The 19,640-nt window shown below is 42.7% G+C and overlaps 1 protein-coding gene and 1 long non-coding RNA gene across 2 annotated transcripts; one reads left to right on the top strand and one right to left on the bottom strand.

Moving 5' to 3' along the window:
• The first annotated feature begins 1,236 nt into the window (after positions 1 to 1,236).
• Positions 1,237 to 11,581, top strand: LOC138828315 (zinc finger protein with KRAB and SCAN domains 4-like). The gene is made up of 6 exons (XM_070024341.1): positions 1,237 to 1,484; positions 3,917 to 4,401; positions 5,647 to 5,794; positions 6,320 to 6,381; positions 6,656 to 6,773; positions 8,397 to 11,581. The coding sequence occupies exons 2-6, from the start codon at positions 3,979 to 3,981 to the stop codon at positions 9,224 to 9,226; spliced, it is 1,581 nt and encodes a 526-aa protein (XP_069880442.1). The 5' UTR covers positions 1,237 to 1,484; positions 3,917 to 3,978; the 3' UTR covers positions 9,227 to 11,581.
• A 2,716-nt stretch (positions 11,582 to 14,297) lies between these two features.
• Positions 14,298 to 17,957, bottom strand: LOC138828348 (uncharacterized). The gene is made up of 3 exons (XR_011372228.1): positions 17,865 to 17,957; positions 17,278 to 17,520; positions 14,298 to 15,676 (listed from the first exon to the last, which is right to left on the bottom strand). It is a non-coding gene; the product is annotated as an uncharacterized lncRNA (long non-coding RNA).
• Between the last annotated feature and the right edge of the window lie 1,683 nt (positions 17,958 to 19,640).

Raw genomic sequence — 19,640 nt, 5'->3', positions numbered from 1 at the left:
ATAATTTCCCCCTCCCCTAAGGGCCTAAGGGCCTAGAGTTGAAGCATCTGTTGACACAGATGCTGTTAAAACTCACCCCTGCCTCCATTTTTGCACAGAGCTTCCCCGTTTCCATCCTGCCAATGCCCCTCCCCCTTCACAATATGCAAGTCACTCCTGACCTCTTTTCTACCTAATAAAAAGGGACCCTAGCTGTAAAGGTGGCATTTTCTCTTCAGCCAGACTGAAGGAGACTTGGTTGTCCTCAGTTTTTCATCCCGAATATAACTTGTTAGCTTGTTGAATTCAACTTCCTGCTCTTTTCCTTTACTCATACTCCCAATAATCAAAATGTTTGCTTACATCCAATCTTTGTCCCAAACCTGTAGTAACCTTGAAATCCAGGAACAAACCCTCTCAGATTACCCCATAATATCAACCCTAACCAGAAGTTATTCTGTTACCAATCAGCTGGATAGAAATTGTGAGTAGGCCAGGATGAAGCTCTTCTAGTGTTAAGTTTCTGATGTCAAAATTGTTTATCCTTAATGAGAGAAGTTTTATAATGTTTCAGTTCAGGCATTTTTTGCATTTCTTTGAGCTCGTAATTGTCTTTTTTAAATTGTTTCTAACTTGAGCTGTGTGGAAACGTGATTGTGAAAATTATTTAAAATGCAACAACTTTGCTAACCTGTTATCATAAACTGGCCATTAGATTACCTTGGATTTTCTATGTAAATCCCTGAGCATGCTACTAAAATTAGTTACAAATACATAATTAAAATTAAGTAATGCAATCAGCTCTGTAAATTTAAGAAGTGCTAAACACTCTTAGTGACCCACAACCAAGTATCATGAGTTTGTTCACTTTCTTCGCAAAGATAGCAAACCACACACAGTTCAACACCTTACTTTTATCTCTTTCTTATATCAATCACTGGGGGAAATTTTTGTTCTAATGTCTCTTTTTTAATAGTAAGCGGGCGGGGAGGAGAGGACACCCAGAGGCAGCAAACGAACTAGTATCCTCCCAGGAAGGCAGCTAAAGAGGCCGGAAATGACCCCACGCCCCTCCCTGCGGGTGGTTTGCTAGTTCCGGACACTTCCGTCGAGTGTGGGCTGAATGGGAGACGCTTTCCGGTGTGTGTGTGTGTGTGTGTGTGTGTGTGTGTGTGTGTGTGTGTGTATGTGTGTAGGTCTCCTCCGGTGGCTCTCCACCTGCCGATGCTGCGGTTCTTTTGTTCCGGGGTAGGGTTGCATTTGCGGGCGTACGCGTGTGGAACCTTTTCCTTCCCGGCCCCTGCGCCCAGCCGGAGGACCGAGACCCCCTGGGAGAGGCGCGGCAGGGCGGGCCCGTCGCGGCGTAGCTGTGGTTTGGGCCCCCCCTGGGCGCCCGTGGCGAGGGTCGTTTCCGGGTGTCACTCAGTTGGTGTTGGGACTCTTGGGTCACATACACGAACCTTGAACATGGGAGCGGTTTTAGTTTTGTCCTTCCTGGAGACAAGGTTAGTTCCAGGGTCTTCAATGGATTCTGTTTGTCCTGGACCAGAACCCGAACCTTGAAGTCGGGTTGCTTGGTTGAAATGTAGCTTCCACCATGACTATCTCCTGTATGACTTTTTTTTGGCCAGTCTTCTCTATGCCTTATGTGATCGGCTTTGTAAAACGGGGATAATGATGTCACTTTAAGTCACTGGGGTCTTTGTGAGCATTAGTGTGTCATGTGTTTAAAATAGCACCGGCCACACAGTAAGCGCAGCTAAAAATGTGCTATTATTTCTAGTTTTTTTGAAAGTGAACTATGGTAGCATATTATTTTCAGTGAGTAGGATTGGTAACTGGATATTGTTCTTTTTTTTTTTTTAATTTTAGTATCATGCACCGAGTTTTTTTTTTGTTTTTTTTTTTGTAATGGATTTCTGTATTTTAGGAGGGGAAAAAAATAAGATATTCTAAAGAGCAGCCTATCCCAAAGTGTCTCATGATGTTCAAATTCATAATGGTTTTTAAAGGTGTAAAGATACTTTTTCTTTGGCTTGAGACTTAAGAGGAGCAAGAGAGGTTTCCAACAATGAGGAAGGACTAGTATAAGTAGAAATCACTGCTTAGAAATCCTGCTCTGTGCTGAGGATCTGGAGGTTTTGTAAGCCTACCAGTGGGACCATATATCTTGCATAGATGAGTTCACACTACCTCCCCCTACACTCCACTGTAACAATACTGTGTCATTTTCTTCCCTTACTGGTGGCTCACATCTGTAATCCTAGCTACTCAGGAGGCTGAGATCTGAGGATAGAGGTTCAAAGACAGCCCAAGCAAGAAAGTCCATGAAACTCTTATCTCCAAATAACCACCAAAAAACTGGAAGTGGAGCTGTGACTAAAAGTGGTAGAACACTAGCCTTGAGCAAAAGAAGTTGAGGGACAGCACCCAGGCCCTGAGCTCAAGCCTCATGACCACAAAAAATAAATAATTGTAACTTTCTTCTGTGCATGAGAAGCTTTTCTTTTATTACCTTCAATTTATTTACTTATTTGAGAATATTTCCTGTTAGTAAAGTCTCTTAATCCCATACCTTTTGATGCTGCTCAGTTGGGCTCAGGACCCAAATGTGACTGGTGGTGAAACCTGGAGTCTGGGGTACAGCTGGGTAGGATATATGAGACTTTTCTTTTTTTCAAATTTTTATTGTTATTATAAAGGTGATGTACAGAAGGGGTACAGTAACATATGTCAGGCAAACAGCCTTATTTTTCCTTCCACAGCTTCCCTCCTTCTGCATATGTGAACACCCTCCTTACTCCCCCTTAGACTTCTGATTTACTCTGGGCTAGGCTCTGGTCATTTCTCTTACCTCCCTTGGCCCCACATACATGCTTTGTACTGTATTATGTAGAATGGAATGAAAGTAGGAATTCGTTTGATTTTTGGGAAATTCAAACATAAATGTAGAGAAAAAATTAGTCAATCCAAATAATGTGTCCATAACTCACCTTCCACACCATCATCTTTTGGTCATATGTATCCTTTTTCGGTCCCTGTCCCTGCTTCCTCTCCCCACCCCACCCCCTCTCTATCTCTCTCTCTCTTTCCTTTAGCTTCATTTGGGACATATCAAATTGAATTTGTTTGTAAGATTTCCAGGTAGAACTATCTGGGAAGCAGCTCAGGATAGGGATCAAGAATGTTTAGCTTAGAAATAAAGAGTTAAAATCTTACAAGTGATTCAAAGATGTGGAAAGCGAAAAAGGTCAAGAGAAGAATTCCAAGGCCCACTCTTACCTAAAACAAGAAAGGTCAAATGGATTATACACTAGGCTGACATTAATATAATACTTACCACATGCTAGGCATTGGAGAGTGAGGTCCTTGAATCCAGGGAATAGTGAGTTTTGGGAGGAGGACAGGCAACATGGAACTGCTTACCTGAGAAAACAGTAACTCAAAGAAGTATCTCTACACTTCTGCAAGGGCAGCCTTTGTGACCTTCCTGTGGTCTGTTGTCTAGGATATGTTGAAGGTTTAGTGGTGAAAACTGGCCTGAGCCTGAAGGAATGTTGTTTCAAAAAGTTGGCTCTGTCTTGAGTGGCAGATAAAAGGGTGGCAAAGACAGAAGCAGGCAGCCCCCTCAGAAGACAAAGCAGGGTCAGCCAATCGCTGAGATGCCTCTCTAGAGAGTTTGGGAATAAGCCTAGATCTTATGTTCATTAGTCAAGGATGTAGGGGGTGGCAAGACCCATTCTCATGGTCATCTTTGGGGAGCTTATGCAGGGGATCAGGTTTAGAGTGGTGCAAAAAATGAAGCCAAAGAGACAGTTGAACATAGGGAAGAAATCTCCACGAATGTTCTAGGATGCACTCATTAGAGAGTCCTGGGCATGAGGAAAGGCAACTGTCTGCAAGTTGAATAGCTAACTGATTTGTTTCTGCTTTTCAGAGATCTCTTGCCAATGAACAGTGTGCCGTTACAGTGACCTCACAGTACTGCTTTCACTGAAGATGGCTAGAGAGTCGAAGGCAAACACAGCCCTGGATGACCAATCGACAGAGGATCAGATCGGACTTCTGGTCATAAAGGTGGAGGAGGAAGAGGCCTCCACCTTTGCAGAGGAGGTTCATTTGCCAGGCAGCGGTGCCCAGGGGCCTGAGCATTCTCGCCAGTGCTTCCGTGCTTTCCGCTACCCTGAAACAGTGGGCCCCCGAGAGGCGCTGAGCCAGCTGCGGGAGCTCTGCAGACAGTGGCTGCGGCCCGACCTGCGCAGCAAGGAACAGATCCTGGAGCTGCTGGTGCTGGAGCAGTTCCTGACCATCCTGCCAGGGGACCTGCAGGGCTGGGTGCGGGAGCAACATCCAGAGAGCGGGGAGGAGGTGGTGGTGCTGCTGGAGTATTTGGAGAGGCAGCTGGATGAGCCAATGCCGCAGGTAGAAAGAATGGGTTTAGTATCTGTGCATCCTGAACTCTCCCAGCGAGGGACATGCCTCTCAGGTCCGGAGTTCTCAGTCTCTTTGTACCCTGAACCTCTTTGGAATAAGGCAAACATATCCGGACCTCCTTTCTCAGAACAGGACTTCTAAATACATAAAGGAAAATACCAAAAGATTGCAAAAGAACTCATACTTGCTGAAATCATTAGCAAAATACTAAATGAATTTGTGATAAAGTTATGTATATGCTTTATTAAATTAGTAGGGTAAATAAAATGAGCCTAATGGCAAGGTTAAAAACAGGTCATTTCCGGGTTGGAGGCATGGTTTAGTTGGTAGAGCACCAGCCAGTGAGTGAAAACATCAGGTACCATTCCTATTCTTGGACCAGCCCTATTCTTGGCCTCCCAGGTTAAGGGCCAGTTGGGGGACAGGGGCGGTATAGGTAACTGGTCATTTGAAAGTGATGATAAGCAAATAACTCTAAAGATATTTTCTCACAATGTACAGGGAAAACATGTATAATGATGCATTGGTTTGTTGCTTCCATTAATAATGGACTAGTTTCTTTGAAACTAGTAAAAATAAAACCTGTTATTTTTCCTATCCACGTTAACAGAGCACTGGTTTTGAACTTGGTTTTTAGTTCCATTTTCTGTCTGTTTTATGAGACTGTTTCTCTCTGCATGGTTCAGTGTTTTTGTACACATTCCCTCAGAGAACTGGGGGCCAGAACCATCTAACTAGTTACCAGGAAACCAATGTTCTTGACTTGGATTCATTTCACAGAACTCTGTAACAATGAGAAAAAATTCTCTCAGTGCTTTGTGCAAAATTCTGATTTACACTATGACATTAATTTGAAACTCAAACTATAAATGTCCAGTAGGAAATCTTAATACTCATGCCAGGCCCTGTTAGGGGATTTTATAGTATGTCATCTTATTGCTCCATCAGTAAAATGAGTACAATAATTGTATCTCCCTTCTAAAGCAGTTGTTGACAGGCTGGCAGAGTGGCTCAAGTGGTAGAGCACTTGCATACCAAGTATGAGGTCTTAGCTCAAAACCCAGTACTGCCAAAAAGAAAGAGAAAAAGATAGAGAGAAAGGAAGGAAGGAAGTCATCTTTGTTAGATGAATCCATAGTTGTAGTGTTCTTGAAAGCAGTGCCAGGCTCATAGAAAGTGGTATAGACATGTGTGATGAGTAAATGAAGATAAAAATAAATGATTGACTTCTAGGACCCAGGTGGTGATCCAGAACAAGAACTACTCTATTCCAAAGTGGTCCCATTCACACCTGCCCAGGTCTCACAAAATAGCCAGTTCCAGCCAATGAAGCCTCTACTTAAGCATGAATCTTTGGAATCCCAACCCTTACAAGACAGAGGTGAGTGTTATCTTCTAGGCTGTATGGTCTGTCTGTCTGTCTCTCTCACTCTCTCTCTTTCTCTCTGTCACTGGTGGTGCTGGGGATCAAATCCACACACATCCAACTTTTTTTTTTTTGCCAGTCCTGTGGCCTGAACTTAGCCTCTGTTCTCTTCCTGAGCTTCTTTTGCCGAAGGCTAGCACTCCACCACTTGAGCCACAGAACTAGTTCTAGCTTTTTCTATTTATGTGGTACTGAGGAATTGACCCCAGGGATTCATGCATGCTAGGCAAGCACTATTCCACTAAGCCACATTCCCAGCCCACACATCCAACTCTTGCATAGTTTTTATATATCTGCAGAGAGAATTAGATCTGTTTAAGGTCTATAATTGAATCTAGTAGGGATCATGTATTTTGGAAAGGAATCAACTGTATATAAAGTTGTTTTTGCAGAAAATTTTCCAGTTTTTAAACTTGTATTTCACAGGCAAGAAGGCTGGATGCTAGGGTAGATCTCACGCAGAGCATCTTTCCTTCTTAGTTTTCCAGGAAGGCTGTGGAGAAGACCCAATGATAACTGCCAGACTCACTCCAGAGTCCCAGGTGAGCTGGAGCCCCTTTCCCTCCTTAATGCCTTTTATTACTGTTGTGCTTCTGCAAAGTTCCTTTGTCTCCATTTTACCTTTATCTCCCAGCTAGGCCCTCTACCTGAGTTGTAGATGGGATGTGAATATTCTCATCTCGCTCATGGTTGCTTATCACTGTCTAACTTTATATAAAGAGGCTTCTCAGGTTTCATTACTGTCTTGGGGAGTTGTTTGCACTTCCCAGCTTTTCCTTCCTCTGTCTCTTTGGTCAACCACTTCTGTTCCTTTAGGGATTGCTGAAAATGGAAGATACCATGACCCTCTCCCCTGGGTGGGTACAACAGGATTCATCTCAGATGAACCTCTGCAGAGATGAAAGGCAGAACTATGGCAGCCAGGTCTCCCTGGGTAAGACCAATGGGCATTAATTTCTCCTCAGGTTTCTTGGCATCCTCTGTATATTAGAACATACTAACCCCATGAGATTCTTAGAAACTATTGAGTTCATGATGTTTGGATTCCAAACCACATTTGTGGATTTCCAAACCACTGACTAGCTCCTTAACACTTGTGATCTTGCATTCTTTGACTTGCCAGTGTTGTAGTCAAGGTGAGTGGGATGAATTAGATACAACTGTACTCTCTAGTATTGTTCCCTTGTGGGAAATGCTCAATAAATGCTGGTTGGAATAGAGTGCTTACCTCCCATTTTGTTTTTGTTCGGGGGTTTGTTGGGTTTGTGTGTGCCAGTTTTCTAGGACTTTGAGCATTTTTGCTCAAGACTAGCACTTTACCATGTGAGTAAGAGCTGCACTCCTGGCATTTTTTTTTTTTAGTAGTTTATCAGCGATAAAGACTCTCACAGACTTCCTTACCCAGGCTGGCTTTGAACTGTGAACCTCAGATCTCAGCCTCCTGAGATTATAGGCATGAGCTACTGGTGTCAGGCTCTTATCTCCCATTTTGAATAAGACCAAGAACTCAATCCTTGTCACTGGGGGGGGAAAAAAAGTTTTGTTATAGAGGCTCATGCCTGTAATACTAGCTGCTTGGGAGGCTGAATCAGGAGGACTGCAATTTGAAGCCAGCCTGGACAAAAAAGTTCACAAGACTCCATCTTAACTAATAAAAAGCTAGGTATAGTGTTGTGTGCCTGTCATTCCAACTACATGGGAAGTATAAATAAAAGGATTATGATCTAAGTTAGCCCTTGGAAAAAAGCAAGATCTTATCTGATAACCAATAAAAGCAGGAAGAGCTGGAAATATATCTCAAGTGGTAGAGTACCTGCTTAACAAGGGAAAGTCCCTGAGTTTAAACTCGAGTTCCTCCTCCACCCCTTCCCCCCCCCAAAAAAGATTGCTTTCTTCCTCTTCCTTCCTATATTTTGGCCTGACTGAAGAAAAAGCTGAGGGAACTCTTTTGGAAAGGATGAGACATGGAGTCATAGAGTGTGTGTTTAAAATGACCTTAGACATTGGCTACAGACCCTGGTTTTAGGGGTGAAGGTGCAGAGATATAGAAAAGGTCACATAGCCACAGTGGAGGCTCCAGCTTCATTTTCTCAGGACCAGTATCTTCTGTATAGAGACAGTGATTCTGCCCAGGGTGCAATCTAAGATAGCCCTTTACTAACCAGTTTCTGAGTTTCTGATACTTCATAAATCCTCTTACTTGCCCTGTTTACTATCACTTTCTGTACTTAGCCCTTTTAATATCAAATCCTAGGTATATGGCCCATCTCACTATTACTAGAGCTCTCAGGGCCATCCCCTTTACCAACCCCTAGCACAGTCCTTGGTTCTCACCAGCTTTCCATCTTTCCTTGTACTTTCCCAGTTATATGTTTCTTCCAATGGCCCAGTTCGCATTCTCAGTTCTCCCCAGCATTCCTGGTATCCCCATTATTCCCATCCTTACTCCTGCACTCTGCATGCAGAGCCCTCTTTAATTCTTGCCTTCTTGGCTTTCATCACACAGCTCCCTGCCGTGCAGGATATAACTGACAGTCACTGGCCTTTGTGGTTGCAGGTCAGGAAATGCAGACGAAGACCAGTGACATGACTGCAGCTGAAAAGCATTCAGAACAAGAGCCTAGACACCTGGGTGAAGACATTGCCCATATTCCTGTATATGAGCAGGAGAGCAGGTTACAAAGAAAGCAGAAAAGTGCCACAGGGAATAGGAGGCACATTTGCCAGGAATGTGGAAAGAGTTTTGCTCAGAGTTCAGGCCTGAGTAAGCACAAGAGAATCCACACTGGAGAAAAACCCTACGAGTGTGAGGAGTGCAGAAAAGCCTTCATTGGGAGCTCTGCCCTCATCACTCATCAGCGCGTTCACACTGGTGAGAAGCCATACGAGTGTAAAGAGTGTGGCAAGGCCTTCAGTCACAGCTCAGACCTTATCAAACACCAGAGAACCCACACTGGGGAGAAGCCCTATGAGTGCGATGACTGCGGGAAAACCTTCAGCCAGAGCTGCAGCCTCCTTGAGCATCACAAAATTCACACCGGGGAGAAGCCATACCCATGCATCATGTGTGGCAAAGCCTTTAGGCGTAGTTCACACCTCCGGAGACATCAGAGGATCCATACTGGAGCTAAAAATGTTCGGGAGCCTGACTGGGAAGGTCAAGGTAGAATGGAAAGCCAGTGGGAAAATACCGAAACACCTGTGTCTTATAAATGTAATGAGTGTGAGAGAAGTTTCGCTCAGAATACAGGCCTTATTGAACATCTAAAAATCCACACTGGTGAGAAACCCTACCAGTGTGACACATGTGGAAAAGGCTTTGCTCGAACATCATACCTGGTTCAACATCAGCGAAGCCACATTGGGAAAAGACTTCTGTCACAGTGACCTGTGCCATACATGACAGAGTTGGTGCTCTTTGTCATTGAAATGAAGCCACCACAGATCCCTTCCTGGCCATAGATGCTGTGAGCTCAACCTTACTGATTCACATCATCATGTATTAAAAGCTAGAATCTGAGATAAATGATCTATGTTCTACAGAGAAGGTGTTGACAGAGTTGTCTGGAAGAGACTGAACTGGAAGTGTTTTCTCCCCCATCAGAATTAAGTGGGCTTCCAGATTGGTTACTTCCCTCAAGTTCTAGATTCTGAGTCAATCCCGTGCTCTTCTTACCAAGTAAATAGGCTTGCCAGAGCATGGGTGACAGTGAGGTTACTGTGATAAAGAGAGTCCATATTTCTGGGCTGGGAATGTGGCTTAATGGTAGAGTGCTTGCCTAGCATGCATGAAGCCATGGGTGTGCCGCAAGTGGCACTGTGGCTCAAGTGGTAGAGTGCTAGCCTTGAGCAAAAGCAGCTCAGGGACAGTGGCTAGGCCCTGAGCTCAAGCCTGATGTCTGGCAAATAAAAAATAAAAAAAAAAAAAAGAATCCATATTTCTTTACCTGACTAAGATTTCTAGTGAGAAATGCCTTAAACAGCTTCTTATTTTTACTAAATCATTCTGAATGGAATTCCATGCTTTCTTATTTTCTTTCTGACACTAATTTTGCTATTCTTGAGAAAACTTATCTATTCAGGTAGTGTGAAAATTAGTGATCAGATCAGAATAAAATGATAAACTTTCCAAAACTTACCATCTGGGTTCTTGAATTGTAGTTATCATTGGCATACCCCAAATCTCAAAGCTGTAAAAACTATTTTGCCTCCACCCTGCCTAGTTGTCCTGGGGTAGTGGGAGAGGTTTCAGAAAGACTGGAGAAAATACCTGAAACAGTATTTGAGACATAAGGCTCATTCATGCATACCAACAAGGGAAGTCCATGAAGAATGAATGCTGTCCAACATCACTAAGTGGAAGATTCAGTCAGTGGCAGCTGGCTGGACAAAAGCACTTATCTTTTCCACAGTATTCTGTTCTGTACTGCCTACAGAAGGCAGAAGCGTTTTATATATTAGATTACAAAAACATTGACATTAACTTGCTATATCCTTGTATGATCAAATATAGTGACAGTATATGTGCAGTAATACAGCCTCCCTTTGTAGGTAGCACTAGTTTGCCCAGCTTCCAGTGTGCCTGTGGAAGTTTATCCGAAATATTCTGGTTTGGCTCACTCTCAATCTCACTTGGTATGAGGTTTGGAAATAGGGACATTTCTGAGACATAGTTGTTGCCCTTTGCTCAGTGGTTTTTCACCTGCCAAGGCATTCGACATAGCAAACTGCACAAAACCTATCCCTGCTAAGCTCACACGTTCCCCAGGCAGGTGAATTCACACCAAATGTTTTCAACAAGTATTACTTTTGGTTTCAAACTTGATTAATGTGCAGTCGTGGTCTTCAAATTATTTGACTCCAAAAATCATGTGTGGGGCTGCTCAGCTAGGACAGTGCCTATCAAGTCATGTGTGTACTAGCAGCTCCTTAATTATTCACAATGAGAACTTCAGCCATTAAGTTAACTTCTCAGGTTATCTGCTTTAAACATACTTTGTTAAATCATCTTTTGTTTTGTTTTGTTTTTTACCTCCTCATAGTAAAATTTTTAGTCCTGTGAATTTAAGTGAGAAATCTTTTGTTTAAAGCCAGCTCTGTATAAGTAATGTGTATTTCAGTAGTTTCTACAAAAGTTTCAGAGTGACTACTTTCTCTTCTTTTGGAGTGGAGGCAGTCCTGGGACTTGAACTCAGGATCTGGATGCTGTCCTTGATTTTTCTTTCACTCAAGGCTAATGCTCTGCCACTTGAGCCATGGTTCCACTTCCAGCTTTTTGGTGGTTAACTGAAGGGCCTCATGGACTTCTCTGCCTGGGTTGGATTTGAACCAGGATCCTCAGATCTCAACCTCCTGAGTAGCTAGGATACAAATGTGAGCCACCAGTGCCCAGCAGGGTATTACTTATATTTCATTTTTGCAGTTAATGTTTCTCGCTTGATTTTTGACACCAGTGATATTCTATATTTGTAATATCTGTAAGATTCTGGAATTAGGATGCAGCAAGGTTTTCTTTTGACATTTAATAATTTAACACTTCGTAATGCATTTTCTGTTGTAACAATCTTCTATTATATGTACTTTGTTAGGAATTGAGTGGGCATCCAAAATTTTAGCAAATTTATACACGCCTCTTTTCATGCCAGTTTCAAAGTCTGCTACTTCAGTTTTTCAGGGATCTAATGGACACAAATTTTACATCCTAGTGATATGATTTATGTTACAGCAATAAACCATACTGTCATTTTGTGTGAATTCTTAAACTGATTAAAAATGTGTTGCATGATTTTTGCTTTCTGAACATATAATAGGATTCTGCAAAGAAACAATCAGTACCTACATGTTGGTGATAATATGTTTTTATCACTGAGTCATTTGATTATAGAGACATTCTTAATTAAACTAGAAGACCCAGGAAAGCCAATGATGTGGTGAGTTCCAGTCCAAAAGTCAACAGGCTAGAAACCTAAAAGCCATAGTTTTAGTTTGAGTCCTAAAGTTAGGAAAACTGATGTCCGAGCTCAATGGCATTAGGCAGAATGAATAGTCTTTGAGAGAAGGGCAGGTCTTCAATTGATTGAATGCTGGAACTCAACAATGTGCTTCAGATTTAAATGTTAATCTTCAAACCAATTTTACAGGCATAATCAGAATAATGTTTGACAATATATCTGGACACCCTGTGACCCATCAAAGTTGACATATAAAATTAACCATTACAATACTGTAATTTCAAGTATTAACTAAATTACTAAAACTTTTCATCATGCTCCCACCTTTTGTTTCCTCAAATAACTTTCTAAAAGGGCTTCAGTTTCACATGTCATTTTATATCTATCTTCAATATAGTCAAGAACATGTACAACCTAAAGATGACAGTTCTTTCATCTGGCAGTAATAGCCTGTAGATCAAGCTAGAGAAAGCTGGGGAACAGGAGATGTAACTGGTTTACCAATGTCAAGAATATCCTCAGCATCTAGCACAGTTCATGTTGAAAGAATAATAAACTGGCTTACTAGGGTTTCATGTTAATACTTAGTGTTCTTCATTTAAGCCATGCCTCCAGCCCTGCTTTATTTTTGTGTCTATCATGGGACTTGAACTCAATGCCTTGGGTGCTATCCCTGAGCTTTTTTGCTCAAGGCTAGCACTTTACCACTTGAACTACAGCTCCACTTCTAGCTTTTTGTTGGTGGTGGTGGTCGTGGGGCTTGAGCCCTGTCTCTGAGCTTCTTTTGCTCAAGGTGAGTGCTCTACCACTTGAGCCACAGTGCCACTTCTGGCTTTTTTGAGTAGTTTATTTGTAAATTAAGTCTCACGGACTTTCCTGCACAGGATAGCTTTGAACCATGATCCTCAGGTCTCAGCCTCATAAGTAGGTAGGATTACAAGCATGAGCAATTGGTGCCCAGTTCTGATGGATATTTTTTAAAGTGTTAATAGTTCTTCATTTTTGCTGATTTTCTGTCTAGCAATTCTACAGATTACTATGTAATTTCCAGTTCAAGGTTTGCTAAAACAATATTAAAATAATATCCAAAAGACCATAATGTCCACATCTTTTAAAATCCAGGAAACAAACAAACAAAAAAAAACCACTCCTATTTCACTAAGTCTGAGAATCTTCACTTGAAAGTGAAAGTGAAGGAATAAGTAGACACCAACACCAAGAACACAGATACTGGAATAATTTCACAAAGATTTTAAAGCAATCATAAAAATACTTCAGGGTCCATTTAGGAAAATCTTGAAATGAAAGTATCAGAAAAAAGTGGAGTCTAAAATTTGAGGGTGTAGTTAAAATTTTAGAACTGAAAAATCAGCTGAAATAAGTTCCTAGGTACATTCAACTTCAGCATTACTGAATTAAGGCTTTCCTAGCAGTCAATTTATGTCTCTACTGACACTACATGACATGAGGCCAAACAAATTAAAATTACCAAGGAAATTCACCTGCGTCTTTCCTGGGTCCCTAGCTGCTATCTTCTCATCAACCTTCAGAATTTTGTTTTACATAAAATCTAGGGCTTTATTGTACTTAGCAGGAATTTATCTGCTGTATATTGTTAGGAACTAGATGTCCATTCATTATGTTTTCATTTGGTCGTATCTTTATGTCTCTAATAACAATACCTAAAATAAATAGTTCCTGGTCCATAAATATGTGTTGCATTAATGGACCAAAAACTAATATTGTGTAGTTGCTAAAATGATAGTAATTGCTGTAATGTGTTGATGGATTGTTATAGTAGTCATATTACCAGATAAGAGTGGCTAAATCTGTCTATTTTTGTTCAGTTGATAAAAACTAGCAAAATAAATCAGCTGCTATATCATAAAACCTTTTTAGGGCACAAAATTTCAAAAAACAGGCTGTTGAAGGAAAATATTTCTAGGATGAAAACTCTCCTATTTCTAAGGACCATTTATACCTAAAATGACTAATTTGTGCAGAATTTTTGTGTGGGTAAAATTCAAACCAGTGTCTTTAAGAATACATTATTCAGCATAATACTTATAGTAGAAATATAAAAAAATTAGCATATCTAAAATTAGACTAGGTAGTTATTCTAAATCTTCAACGTTACCTTCATTAACTCAGTATGACTCCAATTACAAAATAAATTGACCAGTAACTCACTGTAATAATATATACACAGGATCAAAGGCAAAATTGTAAAAAAGAACCAATGCAGGAAATACAAGGCAAACTGGAAATACCTCACATATTTATAGCGCAAATATGTGGTAAGGGACTTGCTGATTGATAAAATTGCTTCAAAGGCTGGCACAAAATGCTATGAATGTATAGGCACACAAATCAAAGTAATAATACAACCTGTTAGTGCAGAATCCAGCATGAATGGACCATGAGAATTGACTTAGGATGTCATTCAACTGCAAATAAACATGAAGTTGAAAAAGTAAGTGCTTGGGAACAGTGAGAAGACTGAAAGGGGTAGCCTTTTCCACACACAACCTCCCAAATCCTCTGGAACCACCAACCATCAAGGAACCTGAAGAACAGTCTAACCAAGAAATGTGTGACATCAGGAGCCCCTAGGTCAATAAACACCACTCTAGAACCTCAGCTGCTCACCACCAGCTTCAGAAAAGCTCCCACTTCACCTGATACTCTATCCCAGAAGGTAAAATCTAAATCTAAAAAGTACTAAAAAAGAAAATAATGGAAGGGGCACTGTGGCTCAAGTGGTAGAGTGCTTGCCTTGAGCTGAAGAGCCCAGGGACAGCACCTAGGCCCTGAGTTCAAGCCCCGTAACTGAAAAAAAAACCAATTTCACATAAATATTGAAAATATACTTAAATAATAGTAAATTAATACATTAACATTAAAAGAATGCAGGTAATTTCATCATTTCTCACAAAGTTTGAAGCTAGTGGAGTTTATTAGGTTAAAAATAAAAATCAAAACCTCATACATATGGCTGAGTTTCTATTTAAAGAATAAGACACATAAGTAGGAGATGGATAGAGACAAATATTCAAGAGTCAGGACACTACAAAGCTTCCCTTGTGAGGTTCTCTTTTTCTGTCTCTCCAGAGATTTTTTTTTTCTCGTTTTCACTTTTCCTTACCAAAAAGTAACAGAGCTGAGAGTTAAACTAGGATCTTAGTTTGGACATGAAACATTTGATTTCAAGGTTACTATCTCTCTGCCTTGTATATCTTCTGCTTTTACCCTGGGGACTTGAAGGCAATTAGACAAAGTTGGTCTTAGAAAACATACTTTGAACCTAAATCTTCAGTAAAAATATCTAACAGAGAAGGTTCCAGTGGTGCACATGAACATCAGGGAGGGAGCATCAGGATAATTGCTTGAGACATCTCCTGGATCCTAAGTTCACTTTTGTTGTTTTCTGTGCTATTTCCAAAGCCTTTCACTAATAAAGCCCTAAAGGATCCTCCTAAACCCTCCCACTATGCTTATCCTTCATTCAAATTGTCACAGAAATTTTTCCAGTATAACAAATGCCTCCTCTCCACATTCTGGATATCATCCTATTCTAGACTAAGGACCTGTTCCAGCACCTCCTCCTTACATATAGCCAAGTTTCCTGAGTCTTCTGAAGTTTTTTGAGATTCAAGTTTTTATACCTGGAAGTAACACCCTAAATAGTCCAAAGAAGATCTGTGATTTCCTTACGGGACTGATTCTTGGTCTCTGGCACAGTCCTCTTCTCTACTATCAGCCAACTATTAAGAGATCTATCCTGCAAGAGGACTGCCATTCTGGGGCCAGAGAGTTCAGCAGAAGATTCACTCCAGCTTAGGGTTCACAATTTTTCAGGAGTATTGCCTTGTAGCTAGTGTTCTTCCTAAGACAAAAGTAAACAGACAAAAATGTTAACAGGTACTCTTGAGCTTTGATTAACACTTCTACCCAAAAACTTAGTTGGATAATACAATGAAAAGAAAAAGATGGACCTTTGTGTTAGAAAACTAAGTAAATTCGGAGAAAATAGGAATTCTTATAAATTATTAGCATGTGCTACTCATTTATTTCAAAAATGTTTGTTAATAAAGCTTGAAAGACCATTTTGAGAGGAAGAAGACTGGATACCATAGGCCATAAAGGCTTTTCTGAATTTAGCACTGTTTCTGGTTATTGAAGTTAGGAATCTGATGGACATACCTTGACTCTCAGCAAGCCTGGTTTCATCACTTCCTTTCTTTCTTTCTTTTTCTGGTGCTATAGATCAAACCAGGACTTCATGCATTTGTAACAATCATAGCCCCCATTTATTTGTTTATTTAGTTCCAATCCTAAGGCTTATACTCAGCATTTTTGCTCAAGGCCAGAACTCAAGTAGTAGAGCACTCGCCTTGAGCTGAAAAGCTGAAGAGCAGTGCCCTGGCCCAGAGTTCAAGCCCCCCCCCCCCCAAAAAAAAAAGCAAGCTGGGGCTGGGAAGATGGCTCAGTGGTAGAACGCTTGCCTTGCATGCCTGAGGCCCACATAAGCAAAAAAGAAAAAAAAAGCCGGAAGTGGCTCTGTGGTAGAGCATTAACCTTGAGCTGAAGAGCTTGAGAGTTCAGGCCCCATGACCGCCCCCCCCACCGCCCCCCGCCAAGAAAAAAGCCCCTTGGGGGCAAGGAGGGAACAAGTGGGATAAAACATTTTTTTTTTTTCTGGTCAGTTGTAAGGCTTGAACTCAGGGCCTGGACCCTGTTCCTGAGCCTCTTTATGTTCAGGGTTAGCACTCTGCCACTTGAGCCACAGCACCACTTCGTTTTAGAGTGGTTAATGGAAGGTTAGAGTCTCATGGGGACTTTTCTGCCAGGGCTGGCTTCGAACTGTGATCCTTAGATCTCAGCACTTGAGTAGCTAGAATTACAGGTTGAACCACCAGCGCCTTGCTAAAATAAATATTTCATATCAGTGTCTGATGGCTTTGGAAACTGTGACAATCATGGAAGTGGTATAGTCATGTGACATTTTTTCCACGAGTTACAGGTCTTTATGTGTCATTCTTCATTTATAAAGGAAAACAATAGGATTTTTAGAGTTTTTTTTAATGGATTTCTTCTACCCTCGAGTCCCAAATTTAAAGGTAGGTAGATGGCACAAAGGATTCTGGTTGCCGGGGCAACAACTAAACTATGTTCCACAGTTACTAGGACCTCAGAAGACCACATCCGGTCCAAGACCCGCCCCTGGCTTTCAAAGAAATGCCTCCCACCCCAAAATCACCTCACCTGGTCACAGTAAGTGCTGATAAAATTCCTGGGGCCTACAGGTTAGCATTAAGTCCCAATAACCTCAAAGAAGAGCCCTCATCCAGTGTGTGAACAAAGATGATAACCCTATATGACCTCCTGCCTTCACCACGTCTGGATCAAGACAAGCCACGCGCAAATCCACATCGGCTCCAGAAGCCCTCAATCAACTGGTTCATCTGAGTCTAGTAGTGAACTAACCCCAAAGACGCCCCAGTCTTTCTCATGTTTTCCAACGAGGGCAGGGGAAACACGGGAGCCATCCTGCTACTTTCACAGGTCGCTTGGAGTTCTCCAGCGGGGCTGTGTCTGGCTCTTTAAACCGAGGCGTCGACGGGTGGCAGGACGCAAGGGCCAGGGGAACTGGCTGCGGTCACGAACCCAGCAGTGTTCCCAGGGAGGGACCCCGAGGAGCCAAACACGGGGAAATGGAAGATCCATAACCTGAGGCCCAAGACAAACCCGGGAGACCGAGGGAGTCACAGACTGACTCACTGCGGTCTTTCGCCGCCCGGGCTCGGGCCCCACTCCCCCGGGGACTGGGGATGGCCTCGGCTGGAAAGGAACTCCTGCCACCCGCACGGGCACAGGACGCGGACGCCCCGAACGAGCATGCGCAGGCTCGCGGGACCCCAGGGCACCCGGACGCGGTAGTCCCCGCCTTCTCGCCGGCAGCCGCCGTGCCAGGAGGACAAGTCCCGCTCGCCGGAGGCCGCAGAAGGCCATCTGAGGACTCTTTCCCCGGGAAGAAGGACTGAAGATGAGACTCCCCGGGAACCGGAACCCACCAGAGGGACTCGCACCGGCCGAGCGACGGCTTTGGAAGGCTGGCTAGCTCCAGCCGCACGGCGCACTGCTGCGGTAGCGCTAGGAAAATGAGGGCGGGGCTTCCCACTCTGTGGTCTTTGCTTTTCTTCCAGAGGACCAATAGGAGAGGGGGGAGGGAGGTTCTGCAGCCGGCGCGTAAACGGGATTGGTTATCTCTGTCCTTTCGCTTTTACTACTGTTTAGTCCCACTTCCCTTTCCCCCTTGACTAGGTCGAAGCTGGCTGGAATCTCTCTGGAGATTCAAGAGGGACTTCTCAGCCTTCTCCACTCGTAGTTTAATTTGGGTTTCAGCATTTCTGGGATTGGAAGTGCTTGGAAGGAATGCCCTCCAGAGGTCCCACCATGGAAGGGACCCTTCCAACGGTCTTCTCAAAGCCCAGCTGCTGCTGGTTTCTTGTGTTTCGTCGGCGATGCCCGTATATGTGCTCGACGATGTGCCGAAGCACCGGAGTTCGATGGGAAAGCTATATTTAAAAGAGCTTATTAACTCATGTAACTTTTACATGGACCTAGATGGTTCGTTTGTTTTTACCTCGCAATGGTATTCCGTGGTATGACATCCCACTATTTGACCATTCACCACTGAACGACGTCTGCGTGGTTTCCAGGATGACACTATTACAGATGAAGCTGTTAGGAAACACTCGCTGACAGCCAAGTAACATCTAAGAAGACACTTAAGGCTCTGGAGAACACAATTTGAGGACCATCCGTTTTCTTAGGCTTTCAATATACTGCGTTAAAATAATCTCTCCATAGCCCAGCACCGGGGACTCAACGCCTGTAACCTTTGCTACTCGGGGAGCTGAGATCTGAGGATCACGGTTCAGAGCTAGCCTGGGCAGTAAAGTCCGTTAAACTCTTAATTTCCAATTAACCAGCAAAAAGCCTGAAGTAGAGTGCTAGCCTTGAGCACGAAGCTCAGGGGCAGCAAGGCCCTGAGTTCACAGTCAGTGTGAATGATCTTTTTTTTTTTTTTTGGGGGTCCGGTCGTGGGGCCTGAACTCTGGGCCTGGGCGCTGTCCCTCAGCCCTTCAGCTCTAGGCTAGCGCTCTACCACCTGAGCCACAGCGCCACTTCCGGCTTTTTTTCTTTTTGTTTATGTGGTGCTGAGGAATCAAACCCAGGGCCTCATGCATGCAAGGCAAGTGCTCTACCACTGAGCCACCTTCCCAGCCCCAGTGTGAATGATCTTGAAGTAATTGAATATGGCTACAGTGTCAGTTGTAATTTATCTTGGGTACCTCCATGGTATAAGGGCTCTAGGGCCACAGACAAGGTTTATGTGGATTAAATATAATTAAGCACACAATATCTGGTCTGCTTCCTTCCTAGATATTTCCTCACTTCTGATCCTGGGGATGAGGGTGCAAGGGTACAATCCTTTTGTTCTGGTTTTGTAGACATACTGTCTTACTCCTAATCTAACTGATCTGTTACATTGGTTGGTTATTTTTAAAAACTAGGAAGGTGGTAGTCTACACCGGTCTCTAACAGCCTATTTCATATATTTCCATAGCTTTCATGAAAGAACATTGTCTCCTTCCTAATTCTCAGTCTCACTTTCTGACTCTTCAATTTAAGGGATATTGTCTAGTGCAAGATACTAGAAAGAGGAGCATATACATCCTGGGTTATGCCTCTCAAATGTCTCAAGATTGGATGATGTCATAGTTCCCTTATATTTAAGAAGCAGGATGTACTAGCTCAAATGCAGATTCTCAGGCCTGCCTCAG

Source organism: Dipodomys merriami, unplaced genomic scaffold, assembly GCF_024711535.1.
Source record: "Dipodomys merriami isolate MVZ:Mamm:240054 unplaced genomic scaffold, mDipMer1.0.p SCAF_16, whole genome shotgun sequence".
Lineage (NCBI taxonomy): Eukaryota > Metazoa > Chordata > Mammalia > Rodentia > Heteromyidae > Dipodomys > Dipodomys merriami.
The sequence above is the reverse complement of the archived record's forward strand: the minus strand, read 5'-3'. Positions and strand labels throughout refer to the sequence as shown.